Genomic DNA, 17,889 nt, shown 5'->3' with positions numbered 1-17,889 from the left:
TTTTCTTTCCTTTTAATGTTATAGCCATTGTGTTTGCGATTGAGCCTTCGGAATGGAAACCAAAGACAAATTGAATGGGACAGTAAAGCTTTTGAATGCTATGTAATTTAACCTGTAGACCAGGCAAATTAAAATTTGGACTTTGAAGCCAGTTCCACTGCTGATTTTCATTCTTTCCCACTAACCAGGGACTGATAATGACCTGGGACACCAGGTGCGTGCAATTACTTATCAGGTAGAACACAACCGGCAGTACTCTGGACCTGCAGGCTCAGATTTGAATAACCCTGCTCTAGATATCAGTATGCTGCTTACCTTCCGATCATGGTGGAATGCTGCTGGACGGCAGCCTCCAGGAGGCGCTCCAGGATGGTCCACTCCCCCATGATGGCCGTGGTTCCTCCTCTGGGTACAGGAACCCTGCTGTTGGCCCTCCCTCGGGGTTTCGAGGTGCCCTAGGCCCACGTGCGTCTACCCACCGGAGGGGAAGAGAGAGCGCTGCTGCTGGGTGGGACTGGGGGCCGAGGGCGTCCTCTACTATAGCTCACTAGGCCCCCATAGCTGCCTGACGGATATCCCTGGACCCCCGCTGCGCTGACCTGAGATGACTGGACCGGTGCTTCTCTGTATGCCGCTGTGCAGACGCACACATACAAGCTCTGTATCTGGTGGCAGAGTTGGTGTCCCTGTTTTCACTTGTTCTGTCCTCACGTGGGTTCTCTCTCTCTCTGTGAACCTCTCTACCTATCTCTGTCTCCAGCTGCCCTGCTTCTTTCACACAAACAAACACACACACACACACAGCTGCCCCTGCTTGCTACCACAACACACATAGATGGGTCTCACACTATCTCCCCAGCTGTCGTAATCCCTCAGCCACTGTGCTATGTCTGATAAAACACCACTCAACACAATGAAACCAGACTCGCAGTCTAAACGCTCTGCCATGCACTGAGACTTACAGTGTGCAGGAACCATCACACCCAGTCTCACAAGCACACTCCTTCACGCTCACACACTCGCACACGGTCCTCCACAGTCAAAGATCAGCGTCTGTCTTCTCTCTCCACTCCTCCCTCATCCTTCTCTTCCCTCCCTCCACTCTGTCTCTCCTCCGTCCTCTCTCTCTCTCTCCTTCCCTGTGGCTAGTCTTGTGCTTCTCTGCCTCTCTCTCCCTCTCCCTCTCTCTTCACTCCTCGTTGTGTTCACACCGTCAGCGGTGGAGTAGTGTCCCTCTCTCTCTCGTTTACTCTCTCGCTCTCCCCCTCTCACTCTGGCAGAGAGCGAGAGTGAATTTGTGCTTCGCTGGTGCTCATAAGGAAAGCTCCTCGCTGGTTTCTCTCAGCGTGCTAGAGGAATGATAGCTCTTCTTCTTCTCCTCCCTCCCTCTGCTGCTTCTCTGCCTTCATCTCGTTTCCCCTCACAGTTTGACACTCTCTCTGCCTCCACCTTCTCCACCTGCCCACTCCCACTCTCTCTCTCACTCTCTTTCTCTTACTCTCTCGCTCTTTGCCTGCAGGCACCCGGCTCGTGTGTGTGTCCAGAAGATTAGAGAGAGGAATCATCGCTCTGCTCATCCCTCCATCCTTTGCTCTGTTTATCCCCTCCCCTCTCTCTCTCTCTCTCTCTCTCTCTCATCTCTCACTGTTCCACTCCAATTACAACACAACCGACACACAAACCATTTTCCTTTATCACTCTCATCCTGCCTTGCTTTTCCTCCATTCCTCCATTTTCCACACCTACTGGCATGACTGGTCTACCTCTTTTCCCCTTTTCTACCTCTCCTCTCACCTTTTGTGTGTACACAGATTGTTCACATTGGCAACTGTGTTTATTGGCACTGGCATGGTGTTGGGGGATGTAGACGACTGTTACGGTCACCTTCGCTGTTATGGTCACCCTCAGATGCACAAACGCTTGCTAAGTCTCTGGTGGAAATGCGAACATACAGATGACCCCCCTCTCTCTCTTTCTATCCACAGCCAAGGGAAGGAGAGAGCAGAGCAAGACTGAAGGCGTGTGTGTGTGTGTGTGTGTGTGTGTGTGTGTGTGTGTGTGTGTGTGTGTGTGTGTGTGTGTGTGTGTGTGTGTGTGTGTGTGTGTGTGTGTGTGTGTGTGTGTGGGTGGGTGTTGGAATTAAAGAGAGACAAGATTTAACAAAGAGATTTGACGTTTGAAGCAGCTTGCAATTTCTATATTTGACGAGTGGAGAAACGTGGAAAAAGTCTAATTCTCCAGTGACTTTGGACCTAGACTAGATGATGCTCTCTCTCTCTCTTCATGCAAACCCTTTCTAAGCAGGAATGACATCACACAACCACGGCGTCAATGGGAGTGGAATGCGGAGGCCTTGACAAGGTGTATATTCCAGTGTGTCTGTGTACCATCAGCTGGACACCAGGCTGGGAGGACTCGTGGAGAGCAGTCACAAGGATCCAGACCCTTATCCTCCCTGGTGAATCCAGACGTGGGACTGACTTGTAAAGCTACTGTATGTACACAGTTCATATCACTATGTTACCCATCCTCTCACATTCAAGGAAGCATCCACTGTGAGGTTCAGGTGAAGATTAGAAATACCTCCCAGGAGAAGGGACTTTGACATTGTCATGTCCTGAGTGAGTTGTGGTCAGTATCAGTGCAGTCGGTAGGGGAGGGGATGAGGTATTCACCACTCACCTTCACTATTCATGTGTCTTTGAGATAGGAGGAAGGACAGCTTGAAGACCGTTATATAGGACTATAGGTGAGGAGACTGATGGTTGCTGGCTCAGCACACCGATGTGCTCGGGGAGCCGTGAGACACACTATAATGAAGTGATGTGTACTGCTCGACTCCACACCAGTCATCTACCTCATGCTAAGGCAATCTGGCTCCATCAACGGCTCGCACGCGAGGTGAGGGAGAACAGGAAAACCATCGCTCTCAAACATACCTAAATCTGAACACTCAAAATGACTGAAGATCATGGTGAATCAAAAAGGACACCAAGATGGCTGGTAGCATTGACAGAATAGATTAAACAAGAACATTACTGTCCATTGCATTGTGAAATAGAAATGTGCCTTTTTACTGCCATTGCTGTCGACGGACATAACATAGGTAAGGTTTACTGTGGGCAGTCTCAGAGCCATCAGTGTGTTGAGGGTAACTACACCGTGGGTAGGGTCGGGGTGGTGTGGGCACTGGATGGTGCCTGGCTGGCAGGCCCGAGGATCAGCGGTACGGGATCAGAGGCAGGCGGTGGGCCACTCTTTAGGTAAAAGATTACATTTGCACCCCGATTAAGGGATAAGCAGCTTTGTCCACGCTCCAGACACCCACAGGACAGGGGGATAGATGGCCATACCGCCCGGCGTAATTAAGGTTTACCCCCCTGCCTGTATCCGCCCTCAGCTCCCCAACTCCATATTAATGCCCATGATTTTAGAACGAGATGTTTGACGAGCAGGTGTCCACATAATGTTGGTCATGTAGTGTAAGTTAAATGGACTCGCTGTGTGGAATAACAGAGGTTGACATGATTTTTGAATGACTAACCCTTTCCCCTGTCCCCCATACGTAAGGTCCCTCAGTCAAGAATTTGATTTCAAGCACAGATTCAAGGACAAAGACCAGGGAGCTTTTTGGCAGCCTCATAAAGACTGATTGGTAGGCGGGTAACAATAACAAATCAGACAATGAATATCTCTTTAAGCGTGGTTAAATTAATAATTATGCTGTGGAGGACGGATTAAACCACCCAGACACATCAAAGATGCAGACGTCCTTCTGAACTGAGCTTGAGGACAGGAAGGAAACTGCTCAGGGAAGTCACCATGAGGCAATTGGTGATATTAAGAGCTACAGAGTTTAATGGCTGTGATGGGAGAAAACTGAGGATGGATCCACATTGTAGTGAATCCACAATAATAACCTACATGACAGAGTGAAAAGAATACAAATATACCGAATATGCATATGTATGCAACAAGGCACTAAAGTAATACCGCAACAAAAAACTGAGCAAAGGAATACACTTTTTGGTTTAAATGCAAAGCCTCATGTTTGGGGCAAATCCAACACAGAGTAACTGCCTCCTCATTTTCAAACATGGTGGTGGCTGCATCATGGTATGGGTCTACCTGACATTGCCAAAGACTGGGGAGTTTTTCAGGATGAAAAGAAACAGGATGGAGCTAAGCACAGGCAAAATCATAGAAGAAACTCTGCTTCACACGAGACACTGGGAGATGAATTCATCTTTCAGCACCTCAACGACACAAATCTACACCGTAGTTGCTTACCAAGACTTGAACATTTGGATCTAGAATTTTGAAAAGAATAGTGGTCAAATATTGCACAAGACAGGTGTGCAAATCTCTTAAGAGACTTACAGCTGTAATCGCTGCCAAAGGTGTTTCTAACTTGTATTGACCAAAGGGGGCGAATATTTATCTAATCAATGTAAAGTTTTATTTCATTAATCTTTTTTTTTTTGCATTTCATCCACTTTGACAGAATTGTGTGTAGACAAATGTACAATAATTTAATCCCACTATGAAATACAATAAAATGTGAATAAATATCCAAGGGCACTGTATAAGTTGGAGCCACTATATTCCAAAGGTCAAAACAGTGACTGCTAAGATTTTTTCCATTTACCATGAGCATCATGGATACAATGTAAGGAAAATTAAGACATGTTAATAACTAGACCCTTTAAACATTGTTTACAAAAATATTTCACAATTTCAATATATTGGTATTTTAAGTAGTTGAATACAGACTGGTGCCAAATTCATCTGCTAAAGTACATATTGGAGATTCATGCTTGTGGTTTAGACCATTGAGAAATCATACTAGACACCTTAATAATGCATTACTTATTGTTTGATTAGAACAGCTAACGTCTCTAGAGCCTGTAAAGTACACATCCCCCTCCACACCATTGTGACCAATGGGATTAAATCGGCAAAAAATGTGTATTGTTACCACAAATGCAATGAGGCATTTAAATAGCAGTCAGAGAAAAACAATGTCAATAATTAACTTGATTTAATGAAATCAAGTCAGTGTGGCAAATAATGGGATTTTGTACACAACAGAGGTAACTGACAGAACGCACACAAGTCCAACTCTGGACACGTGGTTTTAAACGTTAGTCTGTCGTTAATTGCTTTGCGTATTCACTCAGGCATCCACTCCTTCTAATGAGGGCATTAATCTTGGTTTGGCAAGAGCGAAAGACAAGATTACTAACTGGGAGGGAGAGACAGGAGAGCACCCTTCTGATGCCTTTAACGTTCCCAACTGATGTTGACAAACCCAGAGGATTTAAATATCCTGCCAATGAACTCATTTGACCTCAAAATGCATTAGAACCGACCCCAAATCTGTATAACACTATCTGGGTTGGGCTGGTTCGTGTTCCATATAGACGTGTGAAAATATCAAGGCACGGCAAATGTTACAAGTCGTGGGGACTTTTTAAATCCAACAGATCCATCATGACTTAAAAATGGGCTGAGTTGATTGATGACAATTGATGGGGCAAACAGTAGCTCTCTGGCTGGCTGTCAGTCAGCGGTGGGTGCCGCTGTGTTGTTAGTGACATCAGTCTTGAACAGTTCCATAGGTTGGTTTGGTCTCTAGGTGATCTCCTTGAAGGCCCTCTTCTCAACATACTTCACCTTGTGTCTCCTCTTGAACCTGCGGGACGAGGCAGAGCGCATAATCAAACACTGTCCATTCTGAAGCACGTCAACAGCTTCACATCAAATCAAGACTATATTCTCTTGTACAAGAAAAACTAAAGGAAATAGATGTGGAGGGAAAGCAGCACAGCATGTTGCCCTCAGTTCCCAGGAGGCTGTTCACACAACAGCTCCCTGAGTTCCATGATTGTCTTCACATTTCCCAGGAAATACTGTGAGCGCAAGGATGGGTTCATCACTGGACACAGTCATGCTCAAACTGACTGAACCAACAGAGGGGGTGCACTACAACACAGGATCAACGAGTTACCCAGCTAACTTCCATAAACCAAAAATAAATAGTGATTTTCTGGTTCATTAAGAAAGTCAAACATGTGTTTGAGTCAGACCATTCCCATTTCAAGCTCAGCTTTCTAAAAAGTTATTTCACAATATTTAGGCAAGTTAACTGGCTAACGCATTGATCCTGCTTTGTAGTACAACTCTGGAAATAAACAAAAACAAATCTAGAAAGTTCTACTATGAAAGTTACGGACATGCAGACCCCTATGTATATGACATCACTGTTCAATATCCATTATAGGCACATATATTTCTGACATGAGATGCTGTTTGTTTTTAAAGGGAGAATAACTTACTTGGCTCGTTCTCTGGGCTCAATCATGTTCCTCTTCTGCATACTCTTGAAGCGGTCCTTGAGGACACTGCCCTCTGGCTGCAGGACACAATTACATGAAGGGAAACATGTTAGTACATGTCAGTAAACCCATATAAATAATGAGTGCTCTGATGAAGGACCTTGCGCCAAAACAGGGGTCAACTTGAGACGTTATTGAAGGGAATTAAATTGCTATGCTGAAACTTTTCAGCATTTCAGTTCCACATAGACCACCGTTCAAAAGTTCGGGGTCACTTAGAAATGTCCTTGTTTTTTAAACAAAAGCAAATTTTTTTGTCCATTAAAATATCAAATTGATCAGAAATACAGTGTATACATTGTTAATGTTGTAAATTACTGTTGTAGCTGGAAATGGATGATGTTTTATGGAATATTTACATAGGCGTACAGAGGTCCATCATCAGCAACCATCACTCCTGTGTTCCAATGGCACATTGCGTTAGCTAATCCAAGTTCATCATTTTAAAAGGCTAATTGATCATTAGAAAACCCTTTTGCTATTTACGTTAGCACAGCTGAAAACTGTTGTTCTGATTAAAGAAGCAATAAAACTGGCCTTCTTTGGACTAGTTGAGTATCTGGAGCATCAGCATTTGCGGGTTCAATTACAGGCTCAAAATGGGCAGAAACAAAGACCTTTCTTCGGAAACTTGACAGTCTATTCTTGTTCTGAGAAATGAAGGCTATTCCATGCGAGAAATTGCCAAGAAACTGAAGATCTCGTACAATGCTGTGTACTACTCCCTTCACAGAACATCACAAACGGGCTCTAACCAGAATAGAGAGTGGAAAGCCCCGGTGCACAACTGAGCAAGAGGTCAAGTACATTAGAGTGTCTAGTTCGTCTGTGAAGGGAGTAGTACACAGCGTTGTACAAGATCTTCAGTTTCTTGGCAATTTCTCGCATGGAATAGCCTTAGTTTCTCAGAAGAATAGACTGACGAGTTTCAGAAGAAAGGTCTTTGTTTCTATCCATTTTGAGCCTGTATTCAAACCCACAAATACTGATGCTCCAGATTCTCAACTAGTCTAAAGGACAGTTTTATTGCTTCTTTAAATCAGGACAACAGTTTTCAGCTGTGCTAACATAATTGCAAAAGGGTTTTCTAATGATCAATTAGCCTTTTAAAATGATAAACTTGGATTAGCTAAAAACGTGCCATTGGAACACAGGAGTGATGTTGCTGATAATGGACCTCTGTACACCTACGTAGATATTCATATATATATTTTTTTAAATAAGCCGTTTCCAGCTACAATAGTAATTTACAACATTAACAATGTCTACACTGTATTTCTGATCAATTTGATGTTATTTTAATTGACTTTTTTTTTGTGCTTTTGTTTCAAAAACAAGGACATTTCTAAGTGACCCCAAACTTTTGAACGATAGTGTATATCTACATGGGTTCAAAGGTCAGCCGAGTATGATCGTATTGTAGAATGTGAGGGGGATACAGTCAGTCACAAACCTTGAGTGTCCGCAGGGATCCAGGAATCTCATTACTTAGCTGGACCTCTAGATCCTGAGCCTGGAACCTGGGGAGATATGTGGGGGACAAGTTCAGACAGAGTATGGAGACCATAGACAGAACAGCAGCACAGACGCAACTCACACTTAGGGGAAAGCAGCACCATAGAAACCAGGCTACATTATTTGGTTTGGAATGGGGTATAGGTTCTTCTGGAGCCCATTGTTACAGAAATGTCTAGGGCTACTTACAGTTCATACTAGAGGCGACCGATTAACCGGAATGGACGATTAATTAGGGCCGATTTCAAGTTTTCATAACAATCGGTATTTTTGGCCACCGATTTGCCGATATTTTTTTTTTTTCAAGAAAATCTATAATATTTTTTTAACTAGGCAAGTCAGTTAACCTGTTTGGGATAGGGGGCAGTATTTTCACGGCCGGATAAAAAACGTACCCGATTTAAACTGATTACTACTCTTGCCCAGAAACGAGAATATGCATATTATTTGTAGATTTAGATAGAAAACACTCTAAAGTTTCTAAAACGGTTTGAATGGTGTCTGAGTATAACAGAACTCATATGGCAGGCAAAAACCTGAGAAGATGCCAAGCAGGAAGTGGCCTGTGACAATTTGTAGTCCTTCTGTTGCATCTCTATCAAAATTACAGTATCTGTGCTGTTATGTGACACTTTCTAAGGCTTCCATTGGCTCTCTAAAGCCTTCAGAAACCGGATTGACACGTCTCCTGTCTCTGGGCAGATAACAGCAGCTCAGTTTGTCAGTGGACTGCCTGGTGACAGAGAGACTGGAGATGCGCATTCACGAGACCTCACCATTTTTTTCTTTCCTCTTTGAATGAATACAACATTGTCCGGTTGGAATATCATCGCTATTTTACGAGAAAAATAGCATAAAAATGTATTTTACACAGCGTTTGACATGCTTCTAAGTACGGTAAAGGAACATTTTGAAATTTTTTGTCACAAAATGCCCTCGCGCGTTACCCTTTGGATAGTGACCTGAACGCACGAACAAAACAGAGGTATTTGGATATAAATATGGATTATTTGGAACCAAAACAACATTTGTTAATGAAGTAGAAGTCCTGTGAGTGCATTCTGACGAAGAACAGCAAAGGAAATCCAATTTTTCTAATAGTAATTCTGAGTGTCCCCGAAGTTGGCGGGTGTCTGAATAGCTAGCCTGTGATGGCTGAGCTATGTACTCAGAATATTGCAAAATGTGCTTTTGCCGAAAAGCTATTTTAAAATCGGACATAGCGATTGCATAAAGGAGTTCTGTATCTATAATTCCTAAAATATTTGTTTTTTGTGAACGTTTATCGTGAGTAATTTAGTAAATTCACCGGAAGTTTGCGGTGGATATGCTAGTTCTGAACGTCACATGCTAATGTAAAAAGCTGTTTTTTGATATAAATATGAACTTGATTGAACAAAACATGCATGTATTGTGTAACATAATGTCCTAGGAGTGTCATCTGATGAAGATCAAAGGTTAGCGCTGCATTTAGCTGTGGTTTGGGTTTATGTGACATTATATGCTAGCTTGAAAAATGGGTGTCTGATTATTTCTGGCTGGGTACTCTGCTGACATAATCTAATGTTTTGCTTTCGTTGTAAAGCCTTTTTGAAATCGGACAGTGTGGTTAGATTAACCTCTACGGGCTAGGGGGCAGCATTGAGAATTTTGGAAAAAATGTGTTCCCATTTTTAACTGCCTCCTACACCAACTCAGAAGCTAGAATATGCATATTATTGTTCAGGTTTGGATAGAAAACACTCTGAATTTTCTAAAACTGTTTGAATGGTGTCTGTGAGTATAACAGAACTCCTATGGCAGGCAAAAACCTGACAAGGTTTCAAGCAGGAAGTACCCTGTCTGACAAGGAGTCGTGCGTCTTGCATCTTTTTATTGAAAAGTAAGGATCTTAGCTGTAACGTGACAATTCCCAGGGCTCCCAGGGAAATAACTGAAGGTTTACGAGGGAGCCTCAGGCTGAAACACATTATCACCTTTTGTAAGTGTCGACTCAGAGGACCTTTGAATGAGGCGCGTGCACGAGTCGCTCCTGAGGAGAAATTTTATTCGGCTGTTTAGGCTCAATGCATACTCCCGGTCGGAATATTATCACTTATCTACGAGATAAATGGCATAAAAATTGGTTTTAAACAGCGGTTGACATGCTTCGAAGTACGGTAATGGAATATTTAGACATTTTTGACACGCCAATGCGCCATGCGCGGGACCGTGAAGAAGCATTCTGATAGTGTCTACAACTCACGAACAAAACGTCGCTGTTTGGATATAACGATGGATTATTTGGGACCAAACCAACATTTGTTATTGAAGTAGAAGTCCTGGCAGTGTATTCTGATGAAGAACAAGCAAGGTAAGAACATTTTTCTTATAGGAAATGTGATTTTGGTGGAGGCTGACCTGGGTGGGTATCTAAATAGCTAGCCCTGTAATGCCGGGCTATGTACTTAGATTATTGCAAAATGTGCTTCATCCGAAAAGCTATTTTAAAATCGGACATATCGAGTGCATAGAGGAGTAATGTATCTATAATTCTTAAAATAATTGTTATGCTTTTTGTGAACGTTTATCGTGAGTAATTTAGCAAACTGTTAGTAAATTCCCCGGAAGTTTGCGGGGGTTATGCTTTTTCTGAACGTCACATGCTAATGTAAAAAGCTGGTTTTTGATATAAATATGAACTTGATTGAACAGACATGCATGTATTGTATAACACAATGTCCTAGGTGTGTCATCTGATGAAGATCATCAAAGGTTAGTGCTGCATTTAGCTGTGGTTTGGGTTTATGTGACATGATATGCTAGCTTGAAAAATGGGTGTCTGATTTTTTCTGGCTGGGCACTCTGCTGACATAATCTAATGTTTTGCTTTCGTTGTAAAGCCTTTTTGAAATCGGACAGTGGGGTTAGATTAACGAGATTCTTGTCTTTAAATAGCTGTAAAATAGTCATATGTTTGAGAAATTGAAGTAATAGTATTTCTAACGATTCAAAAATCGCGCCACTGGATTTCAGTGGCTGTTACGTAGGTGGGACGATTTCGTCCCACATACCCTAGAGAGGTTAACGAGAGTCTTGTCTTTAAAATGGTGTAAAATAGTCATATGTTTGAGAAATTGAAGTAATAGCATTTCTAAGGTATTTGAATAACGCGCCACGGGATTCCACTGGCTGTTGAGTAGGTGGGACGATTTCGTCCCACATACCCTAGAGAGGTTAAACTAGTAATATCATCAACCATGTGTAGTTATCTAGCCTGTCCTGCGTTGCATATAATCGATGTGGTGCGCATTCGTGAAAAAGGACTGTCGTTGCTCCAACGTGTACCTAACCATAAACATCAATGTCTTCCTTAAAAATCAATACACAAGTATATATTTTTAAACCTGCATATTTAGTTAATATTGCCTGCTAACATGAATTTATTTTAACTAGGGAAAATGTGTCACTTCTCTTGCAAACAGAGTCAGGGTATATGCAGCAGTTTGGGCCGCCTGGCTCATTGCGAACTGTGAAGACTATTTCTTCCTAACAAAGACAGCCGACTTCGCCAAACGGGGGATGATTTAACAAAAGCGCATTTGTGAAAAAAGCACAATCGTTGCACGACTGTACCTAACCATAAACATCAATGCCTTTCTTAAAATCAATACACAGAAGTATATATTTTTAAACCTGCATATTTAGCTAAAAGAAATCCAGGTTAGCAGGCAATATTAACCAGGTGAAATTGTGTCACTTCTCTTGCGTTCATTGCACACAGAGTCAGGGTATATGCAACAGTTTCTGCCGCCTGGCTCGTTGAACTAATCTGCCAGAATTTTACATAATTATGACATAACATTGAAGGTTGTGCAATGTAACAGGAATATTTAGACTTAGGGATGCCACCCGTCAGATAAAATACGCAACGGTTCTGTATTTCACGGAAATGAAAAACGTTTTGTTTTCAAGATGAGTTTCCGTATTCGAACATATTAATGACCTAAGGCTCGTATTTCTGTGTGTTTATTATATTATAATTAAGTCTATGATTTGATATTTGATAGAGCAGTCTGACTGAGCGGTGGTAGGCACCAGCAGGCTCGTAAGCATTCATTCAAACAGCACTTTCGTGCGTTTTGCCAGCAGCCCTTCGCAATTCAAGCCTTGCACTGTTTATGACTTCAAGCCTATCAACTCCCAAGATTAGGCTGGTGTAACCGATGTGAAATGGCTAGTTAGCGGGTGCGCGCTAATAGCGTTTCAAATGTCACTCGCTCAGACTTGGAGTAGTTGTTCCCCTTGCTCTGCATGGGTAAGGCTGCTTCGAGGGTGGCTGTTGTCGATGTGTTCCTGGTTCGAGCCCAGGTAGGAGCGAGGAGTGGGACGGAAGCTATACTGTTACACTGGCAATACTAAAGTGCCTATAAGAACATCCAATAGTCAAAGGTATATGAAATACAATTCGTAGAGCGAAATAGTCCTATAATTCCTATAATAACTACAACCTAAAACTTCTTACCTGGGAATATTGAAGACTCATGTTAAAAGGAACCACCAGCTTTCATATGTTCTCATGTTCTGAGCAAGGAACTTAAACGTTAGCTTTTTTACATGGCACATATTGCGCTTTTACTTTCTTCTCCAACACTTTGTTTTTGCATTATTTAAACCAAATTGAACATGTTTCATTATTTATTTGAGGCTAAATTGATAGTATTTATGTATTATATTAAGTTAAAATAAGTGTTCATTCAGTATTGTTGTAATTTTCATTATTACAAAAAAATAAAAATAAAATCAGCATCGGCTTTTTTTGGTCCTCCAATAATCGGTATCGAAAAATCATAAATCGGTCGACCTCTAGTTCATTCTATGATGCATTTTACTTGATCTGTTTGCAAAAAATGGGGGAACTGTTGCATCTCGCTCTAGGTATAAAATTGTAATAAATAACCAAGACAGCAGATGACAAGTGGCAGCCCTGTGGAGGTACTGACTTGAGTCTGCCGAGACGTCGGGGCATGGACTTCTCTGCCTCCTGGTTGGCCTTGCGCTGGGCCACCCTCTCTCTAGTCTGCTGCTCCAGACTCTTCAGGGTCGCCTGGATGGAGCGCAGCTGGAAGAGCTGCTGCTTCTTGTCAGTGAACGCCCTCGCTGCCTGCTTCTGTTGCAACTGCACAGCGAGAGAGACACTGTCGGTCAGATCCTAAGCTAGCACATGGAGGCGAAAGACTAGGGAACGTTAGGGGAAAGGCTTTGCAGTTTCGCGTACCTTTATCTTGTCGGCTCTCTCTCGCCTCCTTTCTTTCTCCGTCTTTTTCTCCTGCTGCAAGCCGCCACGAATAGAAACATCCTCTTCCTCCTCATCATCATCTTCTTCATCCTCTTCCACGAGCCCTTCCACTTGTTCCTGGAAGACTGTCTCCTTCAGAGAAACAGAGAGGAAGGTCAGGCAAAATTGAGCTGGACAGACCACATAGAGGTCTGAATTGTGAAACGATGACAGTTGAGAGGCAGGGGGAGGGGTGTACTGTTGTTGTACCTCAGTGGCGGTATCCTCTCGGTTGACAGCCAGCTGTCTCTCAATTCTCAGCTCCGCTTTCTCCCGCTTCACCTCCACCTCATGGGCCTCTAGTAACAAGGCCTGAGAGAAAGGTCAGCACTTCAATACATCAACCATAGCATTACTCAACATGAAAAGACAGACCACCACACACACACCAAGGGAGCAGAAACATTGATGAACGAACCAGGATTGAAGGTTTGGGTTTTAATCACTGTTAAGTGTAGTAAGTTACCTGATGGGAGAAGAAGTCTGGGTTGTAGGAGCCTCCAGGGGCTATGACCTCCACTGCCGGGAGAACAGAGGGCTTTGAGTTGAGCTTCTCTGGTCGCTAAGAGTGAACAAGACAGTGTTAACCTGTCTGGGCTAGGGGGCAGTATTGAGAATTTTGGAAAAATATGTTCCCATTTTTAACTGCCTCCTACACCAACTCAGAAGCTAGAATATGCATATTATTGTTCAGGTTTGGATAGAAAACACTCTGAATTTTCTAAAACTGTTTGAATGGTGTCTGTGAGTATAACAGAACTCCTATGGCAGGCAAAAACCTGACAAGGTTTCAAGCAGGAAGTACCCTGTCTGACAAGGAGTCGTGCGTCTTACCTCTTTTTATTGAAAAGTAAGGATCTTAGCTGTAACGTGACAATTCCCAGGGCTCCGATAGGCTCTCAGAGCCCGGGAAATACCTGAAGGTTTACGAGGGAGCCTCAGGCTGAAACATATTATCGCCTTTTGTAAGTGGCTGCTCGGAGGACCTTTCAATGATGCGCGTGCATGAGTCGCTTCTGAGGAGAAATTTTATTCGGCTGTTTAGGCTCAATGCATACTCCCGGTCGGAATATTATCACTTCTCTACGACATAAATGGCATAAAAATTGGTTTTAAACAGCGGTTGACATGCTTCGAAGTACGGTAATGGAATATTTAGACATTTTTGACAAGCCAACGCGCCATGCGCGGGACCGTGAAAAAGCATTCTAGAACTCACGAACAAAACGTCGCTGTTTGGATATAACGATGGATTATTTGGGACCAAACCAACATTTGTTATTGAAGTAGAAGTCCTGGCAGTGTATTCTGATGAAGAACAAGCAAGGTAAGAACATTTTTCTTATAGGAAATTTGATTTTGGTGGAGGCTGACCTGGGTGGGTATCTAAATAGCTAGCCCTGTAATGCCGGGCTATGTACTTAGATTATTGCAAAATGTGCTTCATCCGAAAAGCTATTTTAAAATCGGACATATCGAGTGCATAGAGGGGTAATGTATCTATAATTCTTAAAATAATTGTTATGCTTTTTGTGAACGTTTATCGTGAGTAATTTAGCAAACTGTTAGTAAATTCAACGGAAGTTTGCGGTGGTTATGCTTTTTCTGAACGTCACATGCTAATGTAAAAAGCTGGTTTTTGATATAAATATGAACTTGATTGAACAGACATGCATGTATTGTATAACACAATGTCCTAGGTGTGTCATCTGATGAAGATCATCAAAGGTTAGTGCTGCATTTAGCTGTGTTAGGTGAATGCACCAATTTGTAAGTCACTCTGGATAAGAGCGTCTGCTAAATGACTTAAATGTAAATGTAAATGTTTGGGTTTATGTGACATGATATGCTAGCTTGAAAAATGGGTGTCAGATTTTTTCTGGCTGGGCACTCTGCTGACATAATCTAATGTTTTGCTTTCGTTGTAAAGCCTTTTTGAAATCGGACAGTGGGGTTAGATTAACGAGATTCTTGTCTTTAAATAGCTGTGAAATAGTCATATGTTTGAGAAATTGAAGTTATAGTATTTCTAACGATTCAAAAATCGCGCCACTGGAATTCCAGTAGCTGTTACGTAGGTGGGACGAAATCGTCCCACATACCCCAGACAGGTTAAAAACCTCATGGTCAGACACTAAATATACAAACGCTCCCATTTGCCTAAGTATCCCTCTTCACTATACAGCGCATACAATACTGAGAAACTATAAACTTTCAGGCAGTGACAATGCAGTAGTCTTCTCACCTTCACACGCTTCTTCCCTGTTTGCTCAAGGTAGTAAGGATCGGCTGTCTCTTTGGCTGCAATATGAAGAAAAGATGGTCACAAACACTGACAAAAGAACTCAAGGATTTATTTGAAATAATTTAGCATTTTGAATAGTCAAACTTACCATCACCTCCCCACAGATCATAATAGGGTCTGTCTGGGAAGTTGTTGGCCTCCGTTTTTGATTTTGACGTTGTAATTGCAGGTCTGCGGTTCAAGAGCCGTTTCAGTCTCCGTGGTAACACACCCAGGGCCGCCAATTTCTCTGCATTCTCTGCAATGCGGCGGAGTTTCTTTGCATTCGGTTGCTGGTGGGCCAAAACACTGGGGGAGAGAGGGGGAACTGAATTTTAAGTAGTGTCCTCAAGAAAAGTTAGACTTCAGTGCACAATCAGTCTATTACGAGAATGAGGAATAAGCTAACCTAAGTACACTTGTGTACTTTTCAAAATATAGCCTTGCTGCATGGCTTCAGTTTACAAAGTGGAGGCAAATCTGGGTCGTATTAGTTAGTGCAAACAGTAGGAAAACCTTTCGCAACAGAAAACAAAAGTAAGTTCAGGTAGTCCCTCCGTGCGTTTCCGTTTCATTTCTAGTACATATGACCCTGGAGAGGGGAAGCAGCACAGCATGTTGCCCTCAGTTCCCAGAAGACTGTTCACAACAGCTCCCTGAGTTCCATGATTGACTTCACATTCCAGAGGAAATACTGTGAGCGCAAGGATGGGTTCATCACTGGACATTGTGCCCATGCACAACTTGACTGACCCATCTCCAGGTAAGGGGCAGGATGACGGGGGTGAGAGGGCAATGGTCAGGGTCAGAAACTCACTCTTTAGGTGGAGGGACGAGGGAGTCATGCTGCAGGATTAGGTCTATCCTCAAGGGCCGCGACTTTGACTTCTTCCCCTTCTTTCCCTCTTGGACTTCAGGCATCAGACACAGAAAACACTAGCATCAGTGATTTGACACTCTAAACATTTACAAAACTGAAGCAGAAAATGTATTTATTGTAAACAGTGGTATCACTTACCTGGCTGGACATATTTTCTCTGCTCTCCGATGTCCACAAAGAACAGACTATCATCTGGCTTCTCAGATATCAGTCCTCTGTCGAAAAAAGAAGAAAAGGTTTAGACCAGTAAATTAATAACTTCGTATTTTGAAGGAAATAAAATTTTGGCATACAGCATGTGTTAAACTGTAAATAAGAGCATTAAGTACATAAAAGCAGCCGAATCATAAATGAGTAAACCGGTCAAGAAACAATTCAATTTAGGTGTATTGCTCAAGTTTGGGTGATTATAGCCCATGGTGTAAACTACTTAAGTAAAAATACTTGTATCTTTACTTTACTATTTATATTTGCCAACTTTTACTTTACTACATTCCTTAAGAAAATAAATGTACTTTTTACTCCAAACATTTTTCCCCTGACACCCAAAAGTACTCGTTACATTTTAACAGGAAACTTGTCCAATTCACACACCTATCAAGAGAACATCCCTGGTCATCCCTACTGCATCTGATCTGGCAGACTCACTAAACACAAATGCTTCGTTTGTAAATTGTGTCAATTTAAAAAAAAATTATGCCGCCTGGTTTGCTTAATCTAAGGAATTTGAAATGATTTAACGTTATACTTCTACTTTTGATACTTAAGTACATTTTAGCAATTCCATTTACTTTTGATACTTAAGTATATTAAAACCAAAAACTTTTGGTCTTTTACTCAAGTGGTATTTTACTGGGTGACTTTTTCCACCACTGATTATAGCTAGGAATGTAGGTAGGAAATTGTTAAAAAATATATAGCATAGTTAGCTAGAATAAAAACCAACGTGTATATTAGCATGGCTAGCTAGCAAAGTGACGTTTCCATTTTTTCCAAGTGGACTTGGATTGAATGACATGCAAAACTAGCTAGCGTAATCACACAGTGGTTTGATAATGTCGCAATACCTGCTAAATAATCGCTTATAATACAGTAAGTAATACACCTAGCTAGATAGCTACTGTAGCTAGCTATAATGCAAGCAGGTATTGGCTAACACATGCTGCTCACCCTGTAGCTCTTTCCTGAAGTCTCACGTCATCCAAAAACTCTTCAACATCTTGAATATCACTGTGTTTGTTCCAATTCTTTTTCTTATTCTTATTCACACGCTTTCTCTGGCCACTGTTCAAGTCATCTGAACCGGCCGACGATTTAAAAGACATGAATCCTGGCTGCGACGCTGCCAAGCGTTTCAGTCTCTTGACCGCCGCCATGCTGAATCATCTGAAGACGATGCTGATGACGTATGTCTCTTGAGGTTCAGCACGAGCTGATGGGCCCTTATGGCCACCTTGAGGAGAACTTGTGTAAAAACAAAATAACACCCCTGGAA

General features: G+C 42.3%; 2 protein-coding genes across 2 annotated transcripts in view; both read right to left on the bottom strand.

Annotated features, from left to right (window-relative positions):
* gjd1b (gap junction protein delta 1b) overlaps nt 1-1,471 on the bottom strand; it is a 37,697-nt gene extending 36,226 nt beyond the window's left edge. The window contains exon 1 of the mRNA XM_029714829.1: nt 316-1,471. Within this exon, the coding sequence (XP_029570689.1) occupies nt 316-386 (71 nt within the window). The 5' untranslated portion in view covers nt 387-1,471. The remainder of the gene's footprint in view (nt 1-315) is intronic.
* A 2,965-nt stretch (nt 1,472-4,436) lies between these two features.
* Nucleotides 4,437-17,834, bottom strand: LOC115163160 (ribosome biogenesis protein NOP53). The gene is made up of 12 exons (XM_029714824.1): nt 17,565-17,834; nt 16,533-16,609; nt 16,332-16,425; nt 15,624-15,823; nt 15,476-15,531; nt 13,697-13,792; nt 13,441-13,542; nt 13,171-13,323; nt 12,896-13,071; nt 7,852-7,918; nt 6,339-6,415; nt 4,437-5,695 (listed from the first exon to the last, which is right to left on the bottom strand). Exons 1-12 carry the CDS (start codon nt 17,768-17,770, stop codon nt 5,635-5,637), a joined length of 1,365 nt encoding a protein of 454 aa, XP_029570684.1. The 5' UTR covers nt 17,771-17,834; the 3' UTR covers nt 4,437-5,634.
* Between the last annotated feature and the right edge of the window lie 55 nt (nt 17,835-17,889).

The sequence above is a fragment of the Salmo trutta genome, chromosome 26 (assembly GCF_901001165.1).
Source record: "Salmo trutta chromosome 26, fSalTru1.1, whole genome shotgun sequence".
Classification (NCBI taxonomy): Eukaryota; Metazoa; Chordata; class Actinopteri; order Salmoniformes; family Salmonidae; genus Salmo; species Salmo trutta.
Note: the sequence above shows the minus strand (reverse complement) of the source record. Positions and strands in the feature narration are given on the sequence as shown.

Bases quoted from the DNA above. Each gene is read 5' to 3' on its own strand.
- LOC115163160 (XM_029714824.1), bottom strand. From the start codon at position 17,770: ATGGCGGCGGTCAAGAGACTGAAACGCTTGGCAGCGTCGCAGCCAGGA. The intron at 16,426-16,532 runs GTAAGTGATACC...TGATGCCTGAAG, and splicing joins GAGAAAATATGTCCAGCCAG to TCCAAGAGGGAAAGAAGGGG. The intron at 6,416-7,851 runs GTTTGTGACTGA...TGTGTCCTGCAG, and splicing joins GATCCCTGCGGACACTCAAG to CCAGAGGGCAGTGTCCTCAA.